We start from the raw sequence: 23,073 nt of genomic DNA, 5'->3' as shown, positions 1-23,073 counted from the left end.
TGTTTTTTTCATAATGGATAAATACCTCATACTCATTGTGTTGGAAGGTTTTTAATCCCATTCTGACTGCGAGCATTCAAAAGTAAAGAAGAATGTCAGACAGTAAACAGCAGTTTTGTTTTTGCAACAGAAGGAGCAGCTTGAGGCCAAAAGGCCCCAAGAAAGGCAGGCACAAAATAGTAAGGATGCAGAGAGTTATCCTGTTTAAGTTAAGGGAGACTACCCACTAAATAAGGTAGCAGAGCATGGCCATTATTTTTATATCATCACTGAAGATATATTGAACTAAGGGAATATGATCTTTAACTCATACTCCATACATGCTCCTTACAATGAAATAAAGCAGCTTAACAATTCAAACCAAGCCTCTCCACATCTAGGGTTAACTCGGTCCGCTTTCGGAGAGATTAAAGAAATGCATGTGCAGAAGACGCATATATCCGGTTCAGGTCACAGGCTGATCCATTGTTTGACTCCTGGCTCCCTACTGTAGAAGGAGACATGGGGCAGTGTGAGACGACTCCCATTTATGGGAGCAAACGACAACACTGAACTTTAGAAAGTATCTACGGCAGACTCGAATTCATAACAGTGCCAAATTGGAGGCTTCTTGATAAAATGCAGCCATGTGGTTTTAAAGGAATATGGCAGATTAGATAGCAAGTTGGTTAAACGACAGAAAACAGAGTAGTGGTTAATTGTTTTTTGTGGACTGGAGGGATGTAAACTGATGTCAGCAATGGGACTACTGTATTACACTTCTGGGTATATAATATAAATTATTTGGTTTTGAATACAAGAAAAGAAAGCCTTACATTTATATAGCGCATTTCACGACCACTGAACATCTCAAAGCACTTAACAGCCAATGAAGTACTTTTGGAGTATAGTCACTGCTGTAATGTGGAAAATGTGGCAGCCAATTTTGTGCACAGCAAGCTCCCACAAACCGCAATATGATAATGACCAGATAATGGGGCAAAAATTGATGGCCTTACTGCCCACTGCTGCCGAGATCCGCCGACATTCCTCTCTGGGTTGAGCCCAGTTTACACTTGGACTGGAGCGAGCGGGAGGGGAGAACCACCGGTCGGCCAAGTGGTGTATGTGACCTCCTGCCCGCCGAGACGCCAGATTGGTGCGGGCAGGAGTTGGCGCCAGTCGACGCCAGCAGGGGGAAGGACCACCGCGAGGAGGCTGCTCTAACCCCTCTCCCGCCCCCAAGGTAAGTTTTTTTTTAAACTGGAAAAAAAGGTTAATGAACTTTAAAAAAAAATTTTCACAGCGACTTACCTTAATGGGTTCCCCTGAAGGTCTTCCGGGTAATTTTTTTTTTTTTCCAATCATTTTTATTTGAACGTCTTCAACCCTGCATGGACCCCGACTCAATCCACGGCGGCACTTTGGTGGCAAGAGCCTTTGCCGCCGAGATTGGAAGCTCCCGCCCAGTTTGACGGCGTACGTCACTTGTTTGCTGCTGGCCCAATTTTTAAATTATTTTCATCAATTTCCCGCCCAAAGTGCCACCCTGTCTCTCGGCGGACATCAGTGGTCTTTTGGGCGGGACTTGGCCTTCAAGTTCGGCCCCAATCTGTTCCTGTTATGTTGATTGAGTGATAAATATTGTCCAGTACACCGGGAATAACTGTCCTGCAGTTCTTCGTCATATAGTGCCGTGGGATCTTTTACGTCCACCTGAGAGGGCAGACGAGACCTCGGTTCAATGTCTCATCTGAAAGACGGCAACTCCCTCAGCACTGCACTGGAGTTATGTGTTCAAGTCCCTGGAGTGGGACTTGAACCCACAACCTTCTGACTCAGGGGAGTGTGCTATCCACTGAGCCACTGGCTGACAATATAAAAAAAATTAAATCTATAGGCAACAATATAAAAAATAACAAGCAACATAAATATGAAGACTGTTAACCATGGAGAGGATTGTATGTGACTTTAAGAGGACATAGACATGTTAGTAGATTGGGCAAATAGATATGAGGAAATTTAATGCAGACAAATATGAGGTGATACATTTTGGGAAGAAGAATAAAGAGAGGACATATACACTAAGTGGAACAACTTTAAAAGTCGTAAAGGAGCAGAGACTAAAGGTTTTGGATAAAAGGAGATTCTGGGCTTTATCATAGAATCTTATATATATGAATAGAGGACATATGCAAAAAGATAATGCTGACCCTATACAAATCATTGTTTATGCTCCAGTTAGAATATTGAGTTCAGTTTTGGGAGATCCACATTAAGAAGGAATGTCAAGGCCATGCAGAGGGTACAGAAGAGATCCACTACTATGATACTGGGCACGAGAGGTTTTAGTTAAATAAAGCATTTATATAATGCCTTTCATAACCACTGGACGTCTCAAAGTGTTTTACAGCCAATGAAATACTTTTGAAGTGTAGTCACTATTGTAATGTGGGAAATGCAGCAGCCAACTTGCGCACAGCAAGCTCTCACAAACAGCAATGTGATTAAGAGGTGTGATTTGAGAAACTGGGGCTTTTATCCTTAGAACAGAGAAGGTTAAGTGGAGATATGATAGAGGTATTCAAAACTATGAAGCATTTCGATAGAGTAAGCAGTGGAAAACTATTTCCATTGGTCAGTGAGCTGGTTACTGTGGGGCACACATTTCAGATAGTCACTAATAGGATGAAGAGAGTTTACGTGCGAGACTTTCAGCACACTATTGCCCATTTAACCCCCAATTAGCACCCGTATAAGCGCTGAGATGCAGGCTATCACCCATATTTGCTGAAAAGTGAAAACTAGCAACCGATTATTGCCTGCCCAACTTTCGGCACACATGAATGAGCTGCATCGACCGGCCTATTCAAAATATATATATGACATCATCGTAGAAGGCCGAGAATACTGTTTATAATGGAAACTTGCGCCCAATTATGGCCCAGATTATCGCCGAGCGCTACTTTCGGCATTTCGCCCACAATTCGCCCAAATGATCACTGGCCCAAAAAGACGCTGAAGAAAAGCTGCAATAACTCGGCACTACGGGGAGGATCTGTAGTAAAAGGCTGTCAGGAGAATCAATTTGGCAGTGATTTTAAGGACCTTTTTGACTCTTGCCAATCATCTAATCACATTTGTATTTGTTGAGAACACATTAAGGGCATTTATAGTGATGGGGCCTGTAATTTCTCAACCAGTATTGATCACATGCTGCAGAATAGAGATGGGAGAATAAAATGAGAAAAGTTACATACAAGTACATTGCTGTAATGTCAGGGTTAATACTAATCATGGATTTTTTCCTCCTCTGGTCCACAGTACAATTAGAAGCAGAACTAGGGTATGTCATCCTATGAGGAAGGAAATGGAGTTCACCTCAGTTGGCTGATAGATTTTATTTTATAAAGCAACAGGGTTAGAATAAAAGAAAGGTTCTATTATGTTATTGATGGGGTCAAGGTCCCCTGTTCTCTCTGTCAACCCCCTTGGGAAAGGTTCTTTGCCTGAAAAAAATACGCATGCGCAGAACAGCCGTTGCTATGGACACCAGCCTTGCATGACTGAGTACATCGCTAAGGCCCATGTCACATCACTAAGGCTATCGCCCAAATTAAAAAGGCGAAACTAGCGGTTTTTAAAATGTGCGATATTCCAGCGATCCTGAAAAATAAAAAAAAAAGCACTAAGGGCGATAGCGATCATAATAGAAAGTCTAGTCCCTAGGAGAATTATTTTTATGCGGAGAGTTGTTAGGACATGGAATGCCCTACCAGAAACAACGATGGAAGCAGAATCCATGTAGCTTTTTAAAAAGGGGAATGGATAAATAATTTTGAAGAAAAAATTGGGAAAGGGGAGGGAAAGGACTTAATTTGATGGCTCTTTCAAAGAGCTGGCATAGACATAATGGACCAAATACAAATAACCTTTGCTGTAAAATTCTGAGTCTCCACTATTCAACTGTGAACTGCTGCCCTCCATGGGCAACACCCCAACCCAACAGCACAAAATGTAATCATTTCACTCTGTATCTCACCCTGTTACTTTCAATCCTATTCTGAACCAGATGCTTACACACATAGCATCTAAATAGCTACTAATTCATTGGGGAAAAGTAATTTCTTGTTCCTAATCTTGCTCGCAGCTTTTAAACTTGCATATCCCATTTTTCAATGTCTACATCAAATAGCCTGCATGCATGTGCATGAGCTGTAGCTCTCAGCACTTTAAAGACCTTATTGTAATTTTCCCTGTAATTTTCTTTTCTCAGTAAATATATGTTCAGCTGTGCAAGTCTGTCTTTTTAAAAAAAAACACCTAGAAAATCATTTTCCCAAAGAAAACCAGCCCAAACTTTTCTCAATTTAAATTCCCAATACCTGAAATCATCTTTGTTGCTCATCCTCTAAACCTTCTCGAGCAATAATATCCTTCCTACAATTAGGTAACCAGAACCAATGCTTTATATAGCAAAAATACAACCTTATTGCAGCCCAGAACACCCTTGTGTAATGCAACTAAGCACTGGCTTGAGTGGAGCATAAATGCCGACATGGTCTAGTCGGGCCAAATGGCCTGTTTCTTTACCGTAGATCCTATTAATCTTTTGGTTTCCTGCACTGATTCTGATTATCTATGTAAATTAAATTCCATTTTCACCCATTAGCCTAGTTAACCTAGAGATCGGAATTCTTCTGCTTGCATCATTCAGCATTATTTGTTGTGCTCCCTATTTTGTAGCATCTGTAAATTTAGAAATGTTGCCGATGATACATTTATCCAAGTCACAGACTAACCCCTGAGGTACCCTGCTAAACACTTCTTTTGGACCTAAAAAGATCTCATTTAAGACTACTCGGTTTCCTGTGGTTTTTTTTCTGGTGCTGGGGAATAATGCTCTTCCATTTCAGGCACCCGGTGTCTGCATCAATACTTTCCCAGGTCAGGTATAGCACAGCCAGGTACTGATTAAAGCTTCCTCTACTCTCTTCCAAAAATGTACCTCAGCCCTAACATCAGAAGCTGTACCAGTATATTTCTTCCATTTTCTCCTCTAAGTGAGAAATTGGGGCCAGTTTAATGCTGTAGGCTTAGGCTTACTAGAAATTGGAGTGACTGTTCACATAGGACTTTTACAGCCAGCAGACATAGTTCTTGCCCCCCTCCCCCCAAAATCAGTCTGGCCTGGATTTGAATCCAGGTCCTGGAGGTGAAAGGCTCATATCTAACCCATTGCGTTACCCGGTTCACTAGATGTCACGTTTCTAAGGCACAAATGCGTATCTAGGGTTCTTAAATGCTTATTCGATATCAATATTTGTGATATTAACTTTTATTTAAAAAAAAATAAAACTTCATGCTGTAAAAGTGTAACATTTCTCTAGCCATCAGCTGTTGTCTTCTGAGTGAAAATGTTGAACTGATCTAGTACAACGCAGTAAACAAAAAGTAATCATCATTTATATTTAAGTTCAGCTCTAAATATGATTGATTTATTTGCTATACTATAAAATAAACCGCTGAACTCCATGTCTGTACCTTTGTTTTAGTATTTTAATTCTGTAAGTTACGTGATTGGTGGAGAAGTCTATACACTGCAAGACATTGAAAATGGTGTACTTCGTGGGAACCGCAAAGGCATTGGTCAGATAATAAAACCGTTCTCGAAGGGTGATCCACGTCTTCAGGTCAGTTGTTGAATTGTGTCTTTGTGTGTACAGATAATAACCCATAGACTTCTGCATATTAGTGGGAAGACAAATTGTCTTTCCATTGAGTGTATATTCCTATTCTATGCTTTTCTTCCAAAAATGTGTTAATCTCAAACTTATGAGACAGTGTGGAAATACCTGACAGGATATCATAGCAACATGTGCTTTTACCCTGCCAGAGGCCCAGCAAATCCTATCAGCAAAGATTTATTTCAAGCTAAGAATCAAGAAATAAATCTAGCAAGAGTTAGCTACACCTGCCCAATATAGCCAAGCGAATTCAAATCTCGAAGCTGAGACTTTTGTTGAGGTAGAGGGTAATTTTACTTGAACCACTAGGCTGATTTTCAGATTACTGACAAATGAATATTTTAAATTGTACAGTAAAGGAGCTGACGAGAACTGTTTTTTTTTCAAAAAGAGCTGCACAGGAAATTAACCTAAATCTTTGAGTCATTGTCTACTATATTTACATGTCGCCTAAATGACCACTGAAATAATGGTCCTCCTACATTCTACTGTACAGTTCAAGTAATCTACAAAAATGCTAGTATCAACCTCGTTCTGTAAACCAAACCCTGTATACAATTTGTAATAATTAGCTCAAGTTTTAATATTTTTAAAACCTTTTTCATTTTTCTTCCTCGCCATTCCACATTTATTTGGGTCATGTTTTAAGCTGCCTTTTATATGACTGCTATTGTTGAAATCATCTGTTTGACTATTAAATGTAATATCTATCAAATCAAATACTGCAAATAGTGCTTTAAGCTTGTTTCACTGTTTTGAAAATGCAAAATTTAACAGCTCAGCTAACCTGAATATCCTAACAATCTTTTAGAATTCAAATCAATCAGAACTGGTGTTGTAAGGCATATATATTTGAGAATATAAATGTTAGAATTTGCAACTCATCATTGTGTATGTGTCACATTTAAGCTGATGTGCTGCAAACATTTTAAATGTGACATAAAAACAGAAAATGCTGGAAATACTCAAAAGGTCAGGCAGTATCTGCAGAGAGGGAAATAAAGTTAACATTTCAGGTCGGTGGCCTTTCATCAGAACTACAAAAAGTTAGATGTAATAAGTATATTAAGCAAGTGCAGATGCAGAGAAAGGGGGAGGGCAGGAAACATTGTGATAGGGTGGAAGGCAGGAGAGATTAAATTACAAAAGGGATGATGGTGCAAGACAAAAGGTGGGGTGGTAATGGGACCAGTAAAGAAACAAACGATGGGTCTAGAGCAGAATCATTACCAACAACTGCTGTCCCAAAAACAGAAGCAGTGCTTATGATCTGAAATGGTTGTACTCAGTGTTAAGTCTGGAAGGCTGTAAAGTGCCTAATTAAAAGAAGAGGTGCTGTTCCTCGGGCTTGACCAGGTAGATGCAGGTAGGATCTTTCCCCTGGCTGAGGAGTCTAGATCATCATAGGCAGTCCCTCGGAATCAAGGAGGACTTTCTTCCACTCCCAAAGTGAGTTCTTTGATGGTTGATACGAGAGCCACAGATCCTGTTACAGGTGAGACAGATATTCGTCGAGGGAAGGGGTGGGTGGGGCTGGTTTGCCGCGCGCTCCTTCCGCTGCCTGCGCTTGGCCTCTTCACGCTCTTTGCGTTGAGACTCGAAGAGCTCAACGTCCTCCCGGATGTACTTTCTCCACCACGGGCAGTCTTCGGCCAGGGTCTCCCAGGTGTCAGTGGTGATGTCACACTTTACCAGGGAGGCTTTGAGGGTGTCCTTATAATGTTTCCGCTGTCCTCCTTTGGCTCGTTTACCATGAAGGAGCTCCGCATAAAGCATTTGCTTAGGGAGTCTCGTATCTGGCATGTGAACTATGTGGCCTGCCCAGCGAAGCTGATCGAGTGTGGTCAGTGCTTCAATACTGGGAATGTTAGCCTGGTCGAGGACACTGATGTTGGTGCGCCTGTCCTCCCAGAGGATTTGCAGGATCTTGCGGAGACATCATTGGTGATATATCTCCAGTGACTTGAGGTGCCTTCTATACATCGTCCATGCCTCAGATCCATACAAGAGGGTGGGTATTACTACAGCCTGTAGACCATGAGTTTGGTGGTAGATTTGAGGGCCTGGTCTTCAAACACTCTTTTCCTCAGACGGCCGAAGGCTGCACTGGCGCACTGGAGGTGATGCTGAATCTTCGCATCAATGTCTGCCTTTGTTGATAAGAGGCTCCCGAGATATGGGAAATGGTCCACGTTGTCCAGGGCTGCGCCGTGGATCTTGATGACTGGGGACAGTGCTGTGTGGCGATGACAGGCTGGTGGAGGATCTTTGTCTTACGGATGTTAAGCATAAGGTCCATGCTTTCATATGCCTCAGTGAATACATCGATTATATCCTGGAGTTCAGCCTCAGAATGTGTGCAGACGCAGGCGTCGTCCGCATACTGCAGCTCAACGACAGAGGCTAGGATGATCTTGGACCTGGCCTGGAGGCGGCGTAGGCTAAACAGCTTCCCACTGGTTCTGTAGTTTAATTCTACTCCAGCTGGGAGCTTGTTGATTGTGAGGTGGAGCATAGCAGCGAGGAAGATTGAGTAGAGGGTTGGAGCGATGACGCAGCTCTGTTTGACCCCGGTCCGGACGTGGATTGGGTCTGTAATAGATCCGTTGGCAAGGATCACGGCCTGCACGCCGTCGTGAAGCAGGCGAAGGATGTTGACAAACTTTTGGGGGCATCCAAAACGGAGGAGAACGCTCTATAAACCCTCATAGTTGACAGTGTCAAAGGCCTTTGTAAGATCGAAAAAGGCCATGTATAAGGGCTGGCGCTGTTCCCTGCATTTTTCTTGCAGCTGTTGCGCTGCAAAGACCATGTCCGTTGTACCCCGTAGGGGACGAAATCCGCACTGTGATTCCGGGAGAAGCTCCTCGGCCACGGGGAGAAGACAATTGAGGAGAACTCTAGCGACAACTTTCCCAGTGGCTGAAAGCAGGGAGATTCCCCTGTAGTTGCCGCAGTCGGACGTCCCCTTTTTAAAAAATGGTCACAATCACTGCATCTCAGATCTCCTGGCATGCTCTCTTCCCTCCAGATGAGAGAGATGAGCTCATGTATCCGTGCCAACAGTGCCTCTCCGCCATACTTTCGCGCCTCAGCAGGCATTCCAGCCGCACCCGTAGCCTTGTTATTTCTTGAGTTTTATGGTTTTTTTCTACCTCGTGCAACGTTGGGATTTCACTGAGTTGGTAGCGGGTTGCATGCTGCGGGATAGAATCGAGAACACTCAAGTCAAAGGCAGAGTCTCGATTGAGGAGATCTTCAAAGTGCTCCTTCCGTTGGGCCCTGACAGACTCGGTGTCCTTGATAAGTGTTTCCTCGTTCTTGGCCAGGAGTGGGACCTTGGGAGTTTGGACCGTAGGTGGCCTTGACTGCGGCGAAGAATTCTCGCATATCGTGGCTGTCGGCCAGTTGTTGTATCTCCTGTGCTTTCTCCATCCACGACCTGTTCTTCAGGTCCCGGGTTTTTTGTTGGGCCTGAGCCTTGAGCCATCTGTAATGTTGCTTTGCAGCTCCCGAGTTGGGCTGTTGCTTGAGGCTCAGAAATGCTTTGCGCTTGCGATCTATTAGGTCTTTGAACTCCTGATGTTTTCTGTTTGAGTGACCAAGTGTCTCTTCACAGGCACTGGTTATGGAGACCTGGAGGGCAGACCAAGCGCTATGGGCATTCAGCATCTCAGGGTCATCAAGGCACGCCACATTGGCTGTGAGGCAGGCGCTGGCTGTATAGGGCTCTCTTAGCTGGGTCTCTAAGTGCCCTGGCATTAACTTTTTTGCGGAACTGCTTCTGCTGTCCCCTCTGCTTTGGGGCAATGTTAATGTTGATGATGGATCGGATTAGGCAGTGGTCCATCCAGCAGTCGTCAGCTTCTGTCATGGCGCGGGTGATGCGCACATCCTTACGATCCCTGGCTCGGACAATGACATAGTTGAGCAGGTGCCAGTGTTTGGAGCGAGGGTGTTGCCACGATGCCTTGTATTTGTCCCTCTGGTGGAACAGGGTGTTGGTGATGAGAAGTTAATGTTCTAGACATTTTGTCAGGAGTAGGGTACCGCTGGAGTTGGCTTTCCCTACCCTCTCTCTGCCAATCACGCCTCCCCAGAGGGCTGTGTCTTTGCCGACCCTGGCATTAAAATCACCCAAGTGGATCAATTTGTTACCCGTGAGGACGCAGGACAAGGATGTCTCAAGGTTGGAATAAAAACCGTCTTTAGCCTCACCCATTGCATCGAGTGTAGGGGCGTACGCACTGATGACTCTGGCGCATTGGTTCCTGTTATGTATTGTGCATGTACATTAAATGTAGTTACAATGGTGCGCCACAAGGGGCACTGTGGTGGGAGACCCGAAAGTACCTGCGAGACAGAGTATAAAGGGCTGACCACCACACCTGAAGAGCACTCTGGAGTTGCACAATAAAGGACCAAGGTCACAGTTACTAAAACACCAGACTGTGTGGAGTCAGTGATTTGAGTGCTACATCCATCACAAATTGGCCACGAGGACACGGACGAGCTCTTCACGCAACCATGGCTACTTTGGGCACGCTAAGGATTTCACAGAGGGTAATGACTGGGATGCCTTTACGGAAAGGCTCGAGTACTATTTTATAGCAAACGACCTGACAGGGGACACGAACGCTCTGATAGAGAAGCGTAAGGCGATATTGCTGTCCAGTTGTGGTGAGGAGGTTTATTGTCTCGTCAGGGATTTGCTGGCACTCGCGGGGGCTAAGGACAAGTCATATGAGGAGCTGATTGAACTAATTCGTAACCAACTGAAACCGAAGGAGAGCATCCTCACGGCCAGGCACAAATTCTACCACCACTGCAGACCTGAGGGCCAGGATGTCACCAAATATGCTGCGGACATCAGGAGACTTGCGGCGCCGTGTGATTTTGGCACACACCTTGATGAGGCGTTGCGCGACGTCTTTGTTATGGGGATTGGACATGAGGGCCTCCTTCACAAGCTGCTATCTACTGAACCTACAGTCAGCCTGCAACAAGCCATCAACATCAGTCGGGCATTTATGACGTCGACTTGCAGCAACAAGCAGATGATCCACACAGTCTCGAACCCGGCAGGTACTAGTCACAGGATAGCGTCCGTCACGGACAAAACTGCAGAACGTGGCTCTGCCCAGGGTATAGAGCACCGACGTCAGGGTCCTGGAACTCAGAGTCCGCCGAGGGGGGCTAATCGAGTAGCACCATGTTGGAGCTGCGTAGGAAGCCCTGGGGCTCACCGGTGCAGGTTTGCGGAGTATACGTGCAATACCTGCCACACGAATGTGCAAAAGAAACACGACTCACCGTGTGGCTGAGGAGATGGTAGATGATCTGCTATCCAGCGAGGAGCATTGCGGTTTGGCTCGACGGGCATCCCAGCCCCAGGTAGAAGATGATGAGGAGTTTGGACTGTATATGTGTACCAACAATTCGGCCCCAGTGATTATGGAAGTCAAGATTAACGGAGTCCCAGTGAGTATGGAAGTGGACACGGGGTCGGGTCAGGAAACTTTTGATAAACTGTGGATCAACCCAGCTGCACGACCCAAGCTGGTCCCGGTCACGGCGAAACTGCGCACCTACACCAAGGAACTGATACCTGTTCTTGGCAGAGCGGGTGTGTAGGTATCTCACGGTGGCGAGACGCACAGTTTACCTTTTGTGGATCATTGCAGGCGATGGGCCGACGCTACTCGGCAGGAGATGGATGGGGAAGATTTCATTCCTCCACAGACCACTGTCCCCCGTGGTCACAGGCAGAACAGCACTCCACCTTGATTGGATGGCACCGAAGGAAGCGTGAGGGGTTGGGCAGAGCAGCGGCGGCCGTCGACTCCCCCCTGCAAAGTCTGAGAGTGAGAAAGAGGCGCTGGAACCAGCAGCAGCGCCGACCGAGCTGGAGAAGAGAGAGGGAGAGCAGGCAGCAGCTCGGTGGATTTCTGGTCGCGGCGGATCTCCCTCAGAGCCACGGTGCCGGGTCTGTAGCGATGAGGCTTCTTCACTCCATCTGTGGCCGGAGTGCTCTTCCGGGCCGTTTTGGTCGCCAGCTGTTTGCGGAGAGAGAGAGAGCAGGCAGCAGCACAGCGAGTTCAAGATGGAGGCGAGCCACGTGGCAGCAGAGTTCTGCAGAGAGAAGCAGGCAGGCACCAGCAGAGCACCTAAAATGTAGAATCAAAATGGCGTCTTAAAAGGGAAATGTACCCCAGAGTCTTAAAGGGGCCTTACACTGTTGGCAGTCCCCACAGAGACTTTTGTAAGGGCAAAAGTGAGTCAAGATGATTACTGTGATTTGTATGATGACATGATTTATGACAAGAGTTAAGATTTTGATGCTAAAATGATTACTGTGTTTAAAATGATTGGTGAAAAGAGTTAATATCACAATGCACAGTTAAAAGGGTTAATGGATCTGTGACTAACATGACTAATGCGATTTCTGATTTTGTGTGATTTATGCAATTGTTCAGTGGCTACAGACAAGCCGCAAAAGGCAACTATTTTCTGAGAACAGAGGCAACGCACCAGTTGCCATACCGTGTCTCAGCGCAGCCCACTACCTCGGGCAAAAAGGGGCAGTGTTCCGCAACCACACCTCACCCAGTGGAGCTGGGATTTAATAACTGTTCAGTGTACCTGCAACCTTTTGATATAACTCTTCAACGCATACTGTGTACCTGCTTTCTACTGGAGATTATGTTTGTGTACTTGTATCACCCATGTAAGGACTGCAAGTACCAAATGCTTGCACCGGACCGCAAGCATAATCTCTACGCCGGGGGGGGGGGGGGGGGGGGGGGGGGGGGGTGGAAAAGAGGGAAGTGGTGGAAAAGAGGGAAGTGGATGGTCATGGACTCACATTCACAAATCAACCAGGATGAATCAGGCCGAGGTTACCGGCAATTTGCTTTTGGAACTTGGGGAGTGGAGGGGGAGTGAAATGTTATGTATTGTCCATGTACATTAAATGTATAGTTACAATGGTGCGCCACAAGGGCACTGTGGTGGGAGACCCGAAAGTACCTGCGAGACAGAGTATAAAAGGCTGACCACCACACTTGAAGGGCACTTTGGAGTTACACAATAAAGGACCAAGGTCACAGCAGTTACTACAACACCAGACTGTGTGGAGTCAGTGATTTGAGTGCTACATACATCATAGTTCCGAGATAGGGTAATACAAACAGTTATGAGGCGTTCATTAACCCCACAGGGGGAGTCTTTGAGGTGGTCGACCAGCTCATTCTTGACGGCAAAGCCGACTCCATGAAGGCAGCGTTCTGCCTCTGGTTTTCCTTTCCACCATGTTCCTTCAACTGGCCTTCCCCTGCCCGCCGAGTCTCGCTTGGGGCGGTGATGTCAATGTCAAAACGTCTGAGTTCCCGGACAACGATGGCGGTGCGGCGTTCCGGCCTGTTGCTGTTGGGATTGTCCATGAGGATCCTGACGTTCCAGGTCCCGAACTTCATACTGACGAAGTGGAAGATGCCTGTGCGTAAGTTCTTTTAACGTGGGGTAACCGCTGCACACTGGCAACCACACGGGCTTAGCTAAACAAGGTCTTGGTCCAGTGGCAAGAGGGTCCAAGACAACTGGAGACAAGGCACAGCTCGATAAGCCTAATTGCCTACGGCGAAGTATTGGCCACAAGCTCGGTGCCGAGTAGCGCCATTGATGGTAGAGCCCGAGGCTTGGTTGGTGGGGGGGGGGGGGGCAGTCATTCGGAAGGTGACTTCCGAAGTTATTTTAAAAATTAAATTTAATAAAGATTCCTAATTTATTTCTAAAGTTTCTAAGAGTTGTTAAAAAGTCTAAGATGTAAATCAGTAATAGGTTATAAATGTTTCCCCAGTTTAAAAAGTTTCTAAAGATTGTTAAAAAGTCAAGGATGTCGATCAATAATAGATGTTTAAAAGTATTTTGATTAAAAGTCTAAAATGTAAGTTTAGAACCAGGGGTCACAGTCTCAGAGTAAGGGTTTGGCCATTCAGGACTGAGATGAGGAGAAATTTCTTCACTGAGGGTGGTGAATCTTTGGGATTCTCTACCTCAGAGGGCAGTAGCTGGTCAGTCATGAATATATTCAAGATAGAGATCAATAGATTTTTGGATATTAAGGGAATCAAGGGATATGGGATAGTGCAGGAAGGTGGAGTTGAGGTAGAAGATCAGCCATGATCTTATTGAATAGCTTATTGCAGGTTCGAGGAGTCGAATGGGCTACTCCTGCTCCTTATGTTCTTCATTAGAACAGTGTAGGAGGCCAAGGCCAGAGAGGTTCAGGATCCCAAACACTCCTTCCTGATGGAACAGCGATTTACTGGTACTTTCAATGTAATATACCCCATTCACTGCTCACGGTGCAGTCTCCTCTACATTGGGGAGATCAAATATAGATTGGGTAATTGCTTTGCAGAACACCTTTGTTCAGTCCAGAAGCATGACCCTGATCTTCCAATCGTTTGCCATTTTAATTCTCCACCTCAGTCTCCTAAACAAGCATATGCAGTATTTTGCTTTTTTATTATAAATGTGACTCCAGCTTTAATTTTCAGATTGCGCTGGAGGAAGTGGAACCACTTATTCATTTTGCTTTAAACTGTGGAGTCCGAAGTTGCCCTCCAATCAAGACCTACACTGCCCAGGTTTGTTGCCATTACCATTTTAAAGCACTTCAAAGACTTTTTGTGTCACCTTCCCCTGCTTTTGTTCAGGATGAGGTTTTAGAATGACTTTTGCACTGGCATTTTAAACCTCGTAACTAACTGCCTATAGTTTTCAGTAATCCATTCCCTTTTTCTGTCATTTGATGTTATTAGAATCCTGTTTTAATCTTTTAAATCTGATCATGATGGAAAGCTCCAAGACAAAACTTGCTAGTCATAATGGAGATAGCAAGGCAAATTGAGTGGCCCACTGGAAGATACCAAATCCACTGACCAACTTGAATTGAAAGCTCACAAACGCACAAAGCAGAATTAGAAAATGGTTCACGTATATTGCAATGTAACAAGAGTTTGATGGTTACTCACAGAATGTTCAGGCAGTATATAAGTCTTAACTCTAAATGTAAAAAAATTAGAAATGTACAATTTACCAGAAGTTTGCGCGTTACTTTCCCGTCCTATGCTAAGTGAGCTGATCTCAGCCAGGAAACAATAGGGTGCACTTCGATTGGCCTTTGTGCCGCTGAGTTAGAAGAGGGAAGAGCAGCCAGGACTATCGAGTGATCCCTGCAGAGAGTGCACTCGTCCGGGCATTGATGGACGATACGATTGGCCATGGTTATTATTATGTATGTTAATGTATATACTGTAACACTAGACCACTGAATGTACCTTCAGTCTGTATACACCATACCTACACCACCAGAGGGTGCTACTGGTGGAGACCTAAGAGACACCTGCAGTGTGCAGGTAACCAAGTATAAAAGGGAGCTCACCTCATTGTGTCCTCACTCAAGGAGCTGCAATAACAGGACTAAGGTCACTACAGTTCAAATACAATACCCTTACCTCGTGGAGTCGTTATTAGAGTGCTTGCATATAAACTACAGTTATTTCGTCTGCCACAATTGAATGGTTTTCTGACATTCACTGAGCACACACATGAAACACTGGCCACAGGGGTACAAGTCAAGGCCTTTACATGGAAATTAGTTTGGGGGAGGGGGGGTGGGGAGGAAGGAGAGCAGATGATATAGAACTTGGTAATTCAAAAATGTACGTTATTCTATAATGCAGGAAATTGACACTCAACTGAAGATTTCAACTGAAGCTTTTCTTGATGGAGCTGATGGCTGTCAAATTGATGTGTCCAAAAAGGAAGTTCGCCTGAGCCAAATTTTTAAATGGTACAAGATTGATTTTGGTGGAACAGATGAAAAGGTAAAGAAATGATCATGTGAATTTTCACTCCATGTTATTGAACGAGAGAAAATAAACTGATAAATGAAGTACAAGTATATTATAACTATATTTTGAAACAATATTTAATCTGTATCGATCAATGGATTAAAAAGCTCAAAATTAAGAAAGGTCTCAATAAGAAAACTGAATTACATTTCATATTTCTTTCGCTGCCATACAACTTGATCGTGCAGGTAGTAAAACTAAATCAAGTTTATTTACACCTATAATACAGCTGCAATTTCAGGAACGATGCAAGCTACTCAGCAATGCATGAATGTGACATCAGCATCTTTAAAATGGTATTAAAAATGGTATCTGAAAACATTTGGCGAGTACTGTCTGTTTAAAGATAGTTAGACGAGTAGTAAAATCAACAGGAAATCCTGTATCTACATGCAATTAACTTAATTGGATCTTCTAAGAAATTGACTTGCAACCCTCTCAAACTATTTGTCATAAACTGGAAGAGGAGGACAGGACCGGTCAGGAAATTACTTTTTAAAGAAAAACTTTCATGGATCACTTTCTTCCAATTTGGCAATTAAACAGAGAGAACACTTTTCCATACATTTACTTGTGAAGCACCATGGGTGCTTCTTGCGTCAAAGGCACTATGTAAATGCTAGTTGTTAAATTATCTAGCATGATGGTTCCATTTTATGGCGTCAAGGCTTAGTTGGTAGTTTTAAAAGTCTGTAGACTTTAAGAGGATTTAAGAAAAGGCCGATCAAACCCACCGTTCAGGGATCATGTATTCAATCAGGGACTTTCCTACTGCTAGACCTGCTGATCCCAGTACTGAGGAATACTAAATTCCTTCAACTGCAACCAGAGAGAAAAAATATTCGTATCTTATACATTCTTCAATCCCCTTTCTTGGCAGGTATCAATCCAACTCCTTTTAATGGGCATCAGTTTCTTTGAGTGTTGACTCCACATGTTTAGTATTATCTTGGGGCCAGGTGAGAGATCAGTTTGTTTCCTAATTTCTAAATGCTTGAAGCTTTTGGATTTCGCACTTGCCCACTTCTGGCATTTGAGCATGGTACCGAGTGTGAGGAGCTCGTGGACTTCTTGTCACTAAGAGTGAGACCATGCGTTCAGCTGCCTCTGCCACATCCCTCCCTCTCCAAGTCCACCAGGCCTAACTTCTCTTAAGGTTCCCCTCCCTAGCCCTGAACTCACATTTTTCTCTAGTTTCTCGCCCTCTCCGAGCTCATCTTGTGCCCAAGACCCACCTCCTGTTCTCTTGACCCTATTCCCAACAAACTGCTGACCTCCCAACTACCCTTCCTGGGCCCCATGTTAGTTGATATTGCTAATGGTTCTCTCTCGCTACGGAATGTAAACAATTCGAAGAACAGTAGAGAATTCTCAGTATTTCTCCCTCAATCTCAGTACCACCAAAAAGAACAAATTAACTACTTATTCATATTTGCAAGATCTTGTATGCAAATTGGCTGTTTTGTTTGCTTATATAAATGATTACACTTGAAATGCAATTGATGGTCTGTGAAGTGCTTTGGGAAGTCCCAAGGTGCTATATAAATACAAGTTCTTGCTGATAGCAAATTAATATCACCTTTCTTAAAAGATTAAACCCCACTTCATGTTCTTTAATTCATTTTCACTAATTATATTTAAATAATTTTATTCTTCAATTTGAGAGGCAATATATTATTTTGCTTATCATATTTGTACTTTGTTCCCTTTCACAGGTGCTCCAATGGGTGTTTGAGCACCTAGGAGATTCACCAAAGAAGAAAGTTCTTAAACAACTCCTGGAGCAAGGAATGATCAAAGTTACTCATCTTCCATATGACTGGTCAACAAATGCTCTGGACTGAGGATGGGTAGTCATGTCCATGGCTGTGTGCATGAGTATTCCAAACAATTGGCTGCTCTTACTGAGTATCTTCTGAAATATTTCTGTGTACAGTGTTATACACATCTAATCAAATCTGGTTTAAATAGAATGATTAATATAAATTTCTGAAAATAACACCGAATTGATTACTGTTTGTTATATTGCTTGGCTTTGTGCCCAGATTCACGCTTCATCATAAGTAATGCTGTGGCTTTTTGCAAAATTCATTTTTCAGCAACTGTTTAACCCAGGTTGTGTTGGGACAACTGAAAAGAATCCTTTTCACTTTTCCCCCCCTCTCAGAACTAAACAATAATGGGGTCTGAAATTGCCTGTCATTTCCCCCAGACATTTTTGTTTATAAAGAGTGTTACCATTCTTCTTCTCTCTTTTTTTTGAAAAAAATGTTGACAACCTGTCTGGGAATATAGTAATCGTTTGTCAACTACCAAAGATTGTAAGGGATGCACCTCAGTGGATCTAAATATTCTTTTTCTACAGCTTGTATTCTGAACCTCAATAAAGTCAAAGTGCAAACAATATGCATCTCTTTCGTTTTATTTCAGTTTTTACTGGATTTAACAATGTCTCATGGGGATTTGATTGGAGCTCCTGCCTGGTCCTATTTCAATTCCTAGGGCCTGAACATTTGCACCAGTGGCATTATCGGTAGTTCTAGGACACTTGCTAGCTGTGTTGGCCAAAGATGTTTATATGTTAAGTTTTTGATTTTTTTTTTAGTTCCTTTAACATAGAAAAGCACCCCAAGACTATTTTGCAGAAGCATAATGAATAAAGTGGACTTTGAGCCAAAGAAGGAGATATTGGGTGGGGTGACTAAAAGCTTGGTCAAAGAGGTGGTTTTGAAGAGGGTCTTAAAAGGTAAGGGAGCTGGAGATGTTCGGGCAGGGAATTCCAAAGCATGGCACAGCTGCCAAATGGTGTGGACAGAATGTTCGGGGGGGGGGGTTTGGAAATACATTACTGGCAGGGGTTATAGTGGCAGCGGATTGGGATGAGGGATTTCATGTGGGAAAGGCTATGAGCTACAGTTTTGGATCAGCAAGGCTGGACAAAAAAATATTGGGAGTGAACAAAGGCAGAAGTGGACCATGTTAGTAGCTGGTCTTTTGCGATGGAGATGATATTGGATTGGAAGCTAAGCTTGGGGTCGGTTGCAAGCAGCTGGAGACAGTTGCTAGAGAAATGGAATCGATGGCAAGGGTACAGCATTTGTGGCGGGGGCCACAGAAAGATTAGATACTATTCCTCAAGGATTTGTTGTGCTTCATTGCGACAGCATAGAGTGGAAGTGGGCTGGAGCCATATACTCTAATCTGGTTTCCCTACACTTTCCCCCCAACCATTATGTTGGGCCTGAATCTGCGGTCGTAGGCTCCCTACGGGTGAATGCCTCCAAACCACAATTAAACGCCGCACCCGGAGATTTGGACACTTGCACTCCTGGACCTTTATGTGTACGCCTGCGTAAAGGTCTACATATCCCAGGGGCGCACGTTTCGCAAGCATCCCTGCAATCATGTGGGCCGGCTCAACCAATCCAAAAGGGGGATCCCCATTATGCTTCTGGAGATTCCATTTATGTACGGAATCCCCGTAAGCATGAATAGGAATCCCCTAAAAAAACAATTAACCACCAGTTAGATAAAAATAAGTCATTACATGTTCAAAATGAATTAAAATACAATTTAGTTACATTTAAAACAAACATTTAATTAAAAATAAATATTTAAGGGGCTAAAAATAAATTCAAGTTCTTTTATGTTTAAATTATTTTTTAAAAAGGCCTTATGCCACGTTTTACCAGGCGTATGTTTCGCGGGCATTCACTGGGCAATAGTTGGGCAAATAGCCCAACTCTCTGCCAGCGAATGTCTATTTCCCGGGGATGTGGTGGAACGGTCAAGTTGAAACTTCACCGATCGCATCGCTCCGGGTTTTCACACATTCGCATCACACGCGGATACCCAGAACTTGTGCGGCACTTACAGCAGCATACGTGGTCTCAGGCCCTGGAAAACCCTTTGCATGTTTTTATGCAATTCTGCCTTATACATTGATTGACTCACCTTCAAAAAGTCCCTTATAGTATTGCATTCCAATTCTAATAACCCTTTCTGTAAAAGTAAATTTCTGAACTCTTTATGCTTCCAAAACTAATCCTGATGTTATGTCACTTTGTTACCAGTTGAAAAAAAAGTGTGTCTCAAATCTTTTCATAATTTTGAACACGTGTTCAATTTCCTTGACGTCACACAAGGGGCAGAACACATTGGTAGGAGTTGATTATACACGCCCAAACAGTAGTTGTAACTAAGAGTTCAGAGATTGAAAAGCAGGGCCTCAAAAGGTAGTAATCTCCGGATTATTCCCAGTGCCACGAGCTAGTGAGTACAGAAATAGGAGGATAGAGCAGATGAATGCGTGGCTGGAGAGATAGAAAATAGGTGCAGGAGTAGGCCATTCGGCCCTTCGAGCCTGCACCACCATTCAATGAGTTCATGGCTGAACATGCAACTTCAGTACCCCATTCCTGCTTTCTCGCCATACCCCTTGATTCCCCTAGTAGTAAGGACTACATCTAACTCCTTTTTGAATAAATTTAGTGAATTAGCCTCAATAACTTTCTGTGGTAGAGAATTCCACAGGTTCACCACTCTCTGCGTGAAGAAGTTTCTCCTCATCTCGGTCCTAAATGGCTTACCCCTTATCCTTAGACTGTGATCCCTGGTTCTGGACTTCAACATTGGGAACATTCTTCCTGCATCTAACCTGTCTAAACCCGTCAGAATTTTAAACGTTTCTATGAGATCCCCTCTCATTCTTCTGAACTCCAGTGAATACAAGCCCAGTTGATCCAGTCTTTCTTGATATGTCAGTTCCGCCATCCCGGGAATCAGTCTGGTGAACCTTCGCTGCACTCCCTCAATAGCAAGAATGTCCTTCCTCAAGTTAGGAGACCAAAACTGTACACAATACTCCAGGTGTGGCTTCACCAAGGCCCTGTACAACTGTAGTAACACCTCCCTGCCCCTGTACTCAAATCCCCTCGCTATGCCATTTGCTTTCTTAATCGCCTGCTGTACCTGCATGCCAACCTTCAATGACTAATGTACCATGGCACCCAGGTCTCGTTGCACCTCCCCTTTTCCTAATCTGTCATCATTCAGATAATAGTCTGTCTCTCTGTTTTTACCACCAAAGTGGATAATCTCACATTTATCCACATTATACTTCATCTGCCATGCAGTTTCCCACTCACTTAACCTATCCAAGTCACTCTGCAGCCTCATAGCATCCTCCTTGCAGCTCACACTGCCACCCAACTTAGTGTCATCCGCAAATTTGGAGATACTACATTTAATCCCCTCGTCTAAATCATTAATGTACAATGTAAACAGCTGGGGCCCCAGCACAGAACCTTGCGGTACCCCACTACTCACTGCCTGCCATTCTGAAAAGTACCCATTTACTCCTACTCTTTGCTTCCTGTCAGACAACCAGTTCTCAATCCACGTCAGCACAATACCCCCAATCCCATATGCTTTAACTTTGCACATTAATCTCTTGTGTGGGACCTTGTCGAAAGCCTTCTGAAAGTCCAAATACACCACATTAACTGGTTCGCCCTTGTCCACTCTACTGGAAATATCCTCAAAAAATTCCAGATGTGTCAAGCATGATTTCCCTTTCACAAATCCATGCTGACTTGGACCTATCATGTCACCTCTTTCCAAATGCGCTGCTATGATATCCTTAATAATTGATTCCATCATTTTACCCACTACCGATGTCAGGCTGACCGGTCTATAATTCCCTGTTTTCTCTCTCCCTCCTTTTTTAAAAAGTGGGGTTACATTGACTACCCTCCACTCCATAGGAACTGATCCAGTCTATGGAATGTTGAAAAATGATTGTCAATGCATCCGCTATTTCCAAGGACACCTCCTTAAGTACTCTGGGATGCAGTCCGTCAGGCCCTGGGGATTTATCGGCCTTCAATCCCATCAATTTTCCCAACACAATTTCCTGACTAATAAGGATTTCCCTCAGTTCCTCCTTCTTACTCGACCCTCTGACCCCTTTTATATCCGGAAGGTTGTTTGTGTCCTCCTCAGTGAATACCAAACCAAAGTACTTGTTCAATTGGTCTGCCATTTTTTTGTTCTCCGTTATGACTTCCCCTGACTCTGACTGCAGGGGACCGACATTTGTCTTTACTAACCTTTTTCTTTTTACATATCCATAGAAGCTTTTGCAGTCCGTCTTAATGTTCCCTGCAAGCTTCCTCTCGTACTCTATTTTCCCTTCCCTAATCAAACCCTTTGTCCTCCTCTGCGGAGTTCTAAATTTCTCCCAGTCCCCGGGTTCACTGCTATTTCTGGCCAATTTGTCTGCCACTTCCTTGGCTTTAATACTATCCCTGATTTCCCTTGATAGCCACGGTTGAGCCACCTTCCCTTTTTTATTTTTATGACAGACAGGGATATACAATTGTTGTAGTTCATCCATGCGGTCTCTAAATGTCTGCCATTGCCCAGCCACAGTCAACCCCTTAAGTATCATTCACCAATCTATCCTAGCCAATTCACGCCTCATACCTTCAAAGTTACCCTTCTTTAAGTTCTGGACCATGGTCTCTGAATTAACTGTTTCATTCTCCATCCTAATGTAGAATTCCATCATATTATGGTCACTCTTCCCCAACGGGCCATGTTTTACCAGTGCTGAGTTCAAAGAATTCATGACCCGTAACAGGATCAAAGATGTCACATCTGCTCCGTTTAAACCAGCGTTCATTGCTCAGGCAGAGAGAGCAGTGCAAACCATCAAGCAAGGCTTAAAGAGGGTAACTGAAGGCTCGCTGCAGACTCGCCTATCCCGAGTCCTGCTTAGCTACCGCACGAGACCCCACTTGCTCACTGGGATCCTACCTGCTGAACTGCTAATGAAAAGAGCCGGGATACTCTATCCGCCTCTATCCTGATGAACTAACTCAACATTACTTTTTATTGTTGGCTTTCTGTCCATGACCGAGCCCCTAATCCTGTGTCTTTTGACTATAACTACTGGTGGGTCCCCACTTACAGTTCCAACCCACTCTACTTAAACAGTTACAACTATAGAGACGACTGCTTCCCTAAGACGCAACTCCCGATCCGTTTAATTGTTTCAATTATAATCGCAACACAGGTTAGAATCGCAACTCCCGAGATTTCCAATTGTTCAAAAGAATCATCAATGCCTCACCAGTTGCCCGCATTCTCCACCAATTTTGTAAGATTTCTGAATCTCTCTGGGCTTACATTTGACAAGGAGACTATTCTTTTCAAACAATTAGAAGAGTTTATTAAAAACAAACATACACACATGCACATTAGCAGCAGTAATCACTTATCTTAAAAAGGCACACACATGCACATTACCAACAGTTGTCAATTATGTTATAACAGAGCTACAATGAGGTTATAACAACATAGAAAATAGGTGCAGGAGTAGACCATTCGGCCCTTCGAGCCTGCACCACCATTCAATAAGATCA

The 23,073-nt window shown here is 43.9% G+C and overlaps 1 protein-coding gene across 7 annotated transcripts in view; it reads left to right on the top strand.

The window, feature by feature from the left end:
• The window catches only part of LOC139276165 (uncharacterized), an 82,506-nt gene extending 64,456 nt beyond the window's left edge, over positions 1–18,050 (top strand). For 6 of the 7 annotated variants that reach the window (XM_070893732.1, XM_070893731.1, XM_070893725.1 and 3 more), the window contains 4 exons: positions 5,535–5,672; positions 14,288–14,377; positions 15,476–15,619; positions 17,362–18,050. In XM_070893732.1, coding sequence (XP_070749833.1) covers positions 5,535–5,672; positions 14,288–14,377; positions 15,476–15,619; positions 17,362–17,490 — 501 coding nt within the window. In that variant the 3' untranslated portion in view covers positions 17,491–18,050. Of the gene's footprint in view, positions 1–5,534; positions 5,673–14,287; positions 14,378–15,475; positions 15,620–16,526; positions 16,606–17,361 lie in introns of all 7 variants that reach the window. The other variant, XM_070893730.1, reaches the window with a different exon arrangement.
• Positions 18,051–23,073: the final 5,023 nt, after the last annotated feature.

This window comes from Pristiophorus japonicus, chromosome 11 (assembly GCF_044704955.1).
Source record: "Pristiophorus japonicus isolate sPriJap1 chromosome 11, sPriJap1.hap1, whole genome shotgun sequence".
In the NCBI taxonomy this organism is placed as follows: domain Eukaryota; kingdom Metazoa; phylum Chordata; class Chondrichthyes; family Pristiophoridae; genus Pristiophorus; species Pristiophorus japonicus.
The sequence above is the reverse complement of the archived record's forward strand: the minus strand, read 5'-3'. Positions and strand labels throughout refer to the sequence as shown.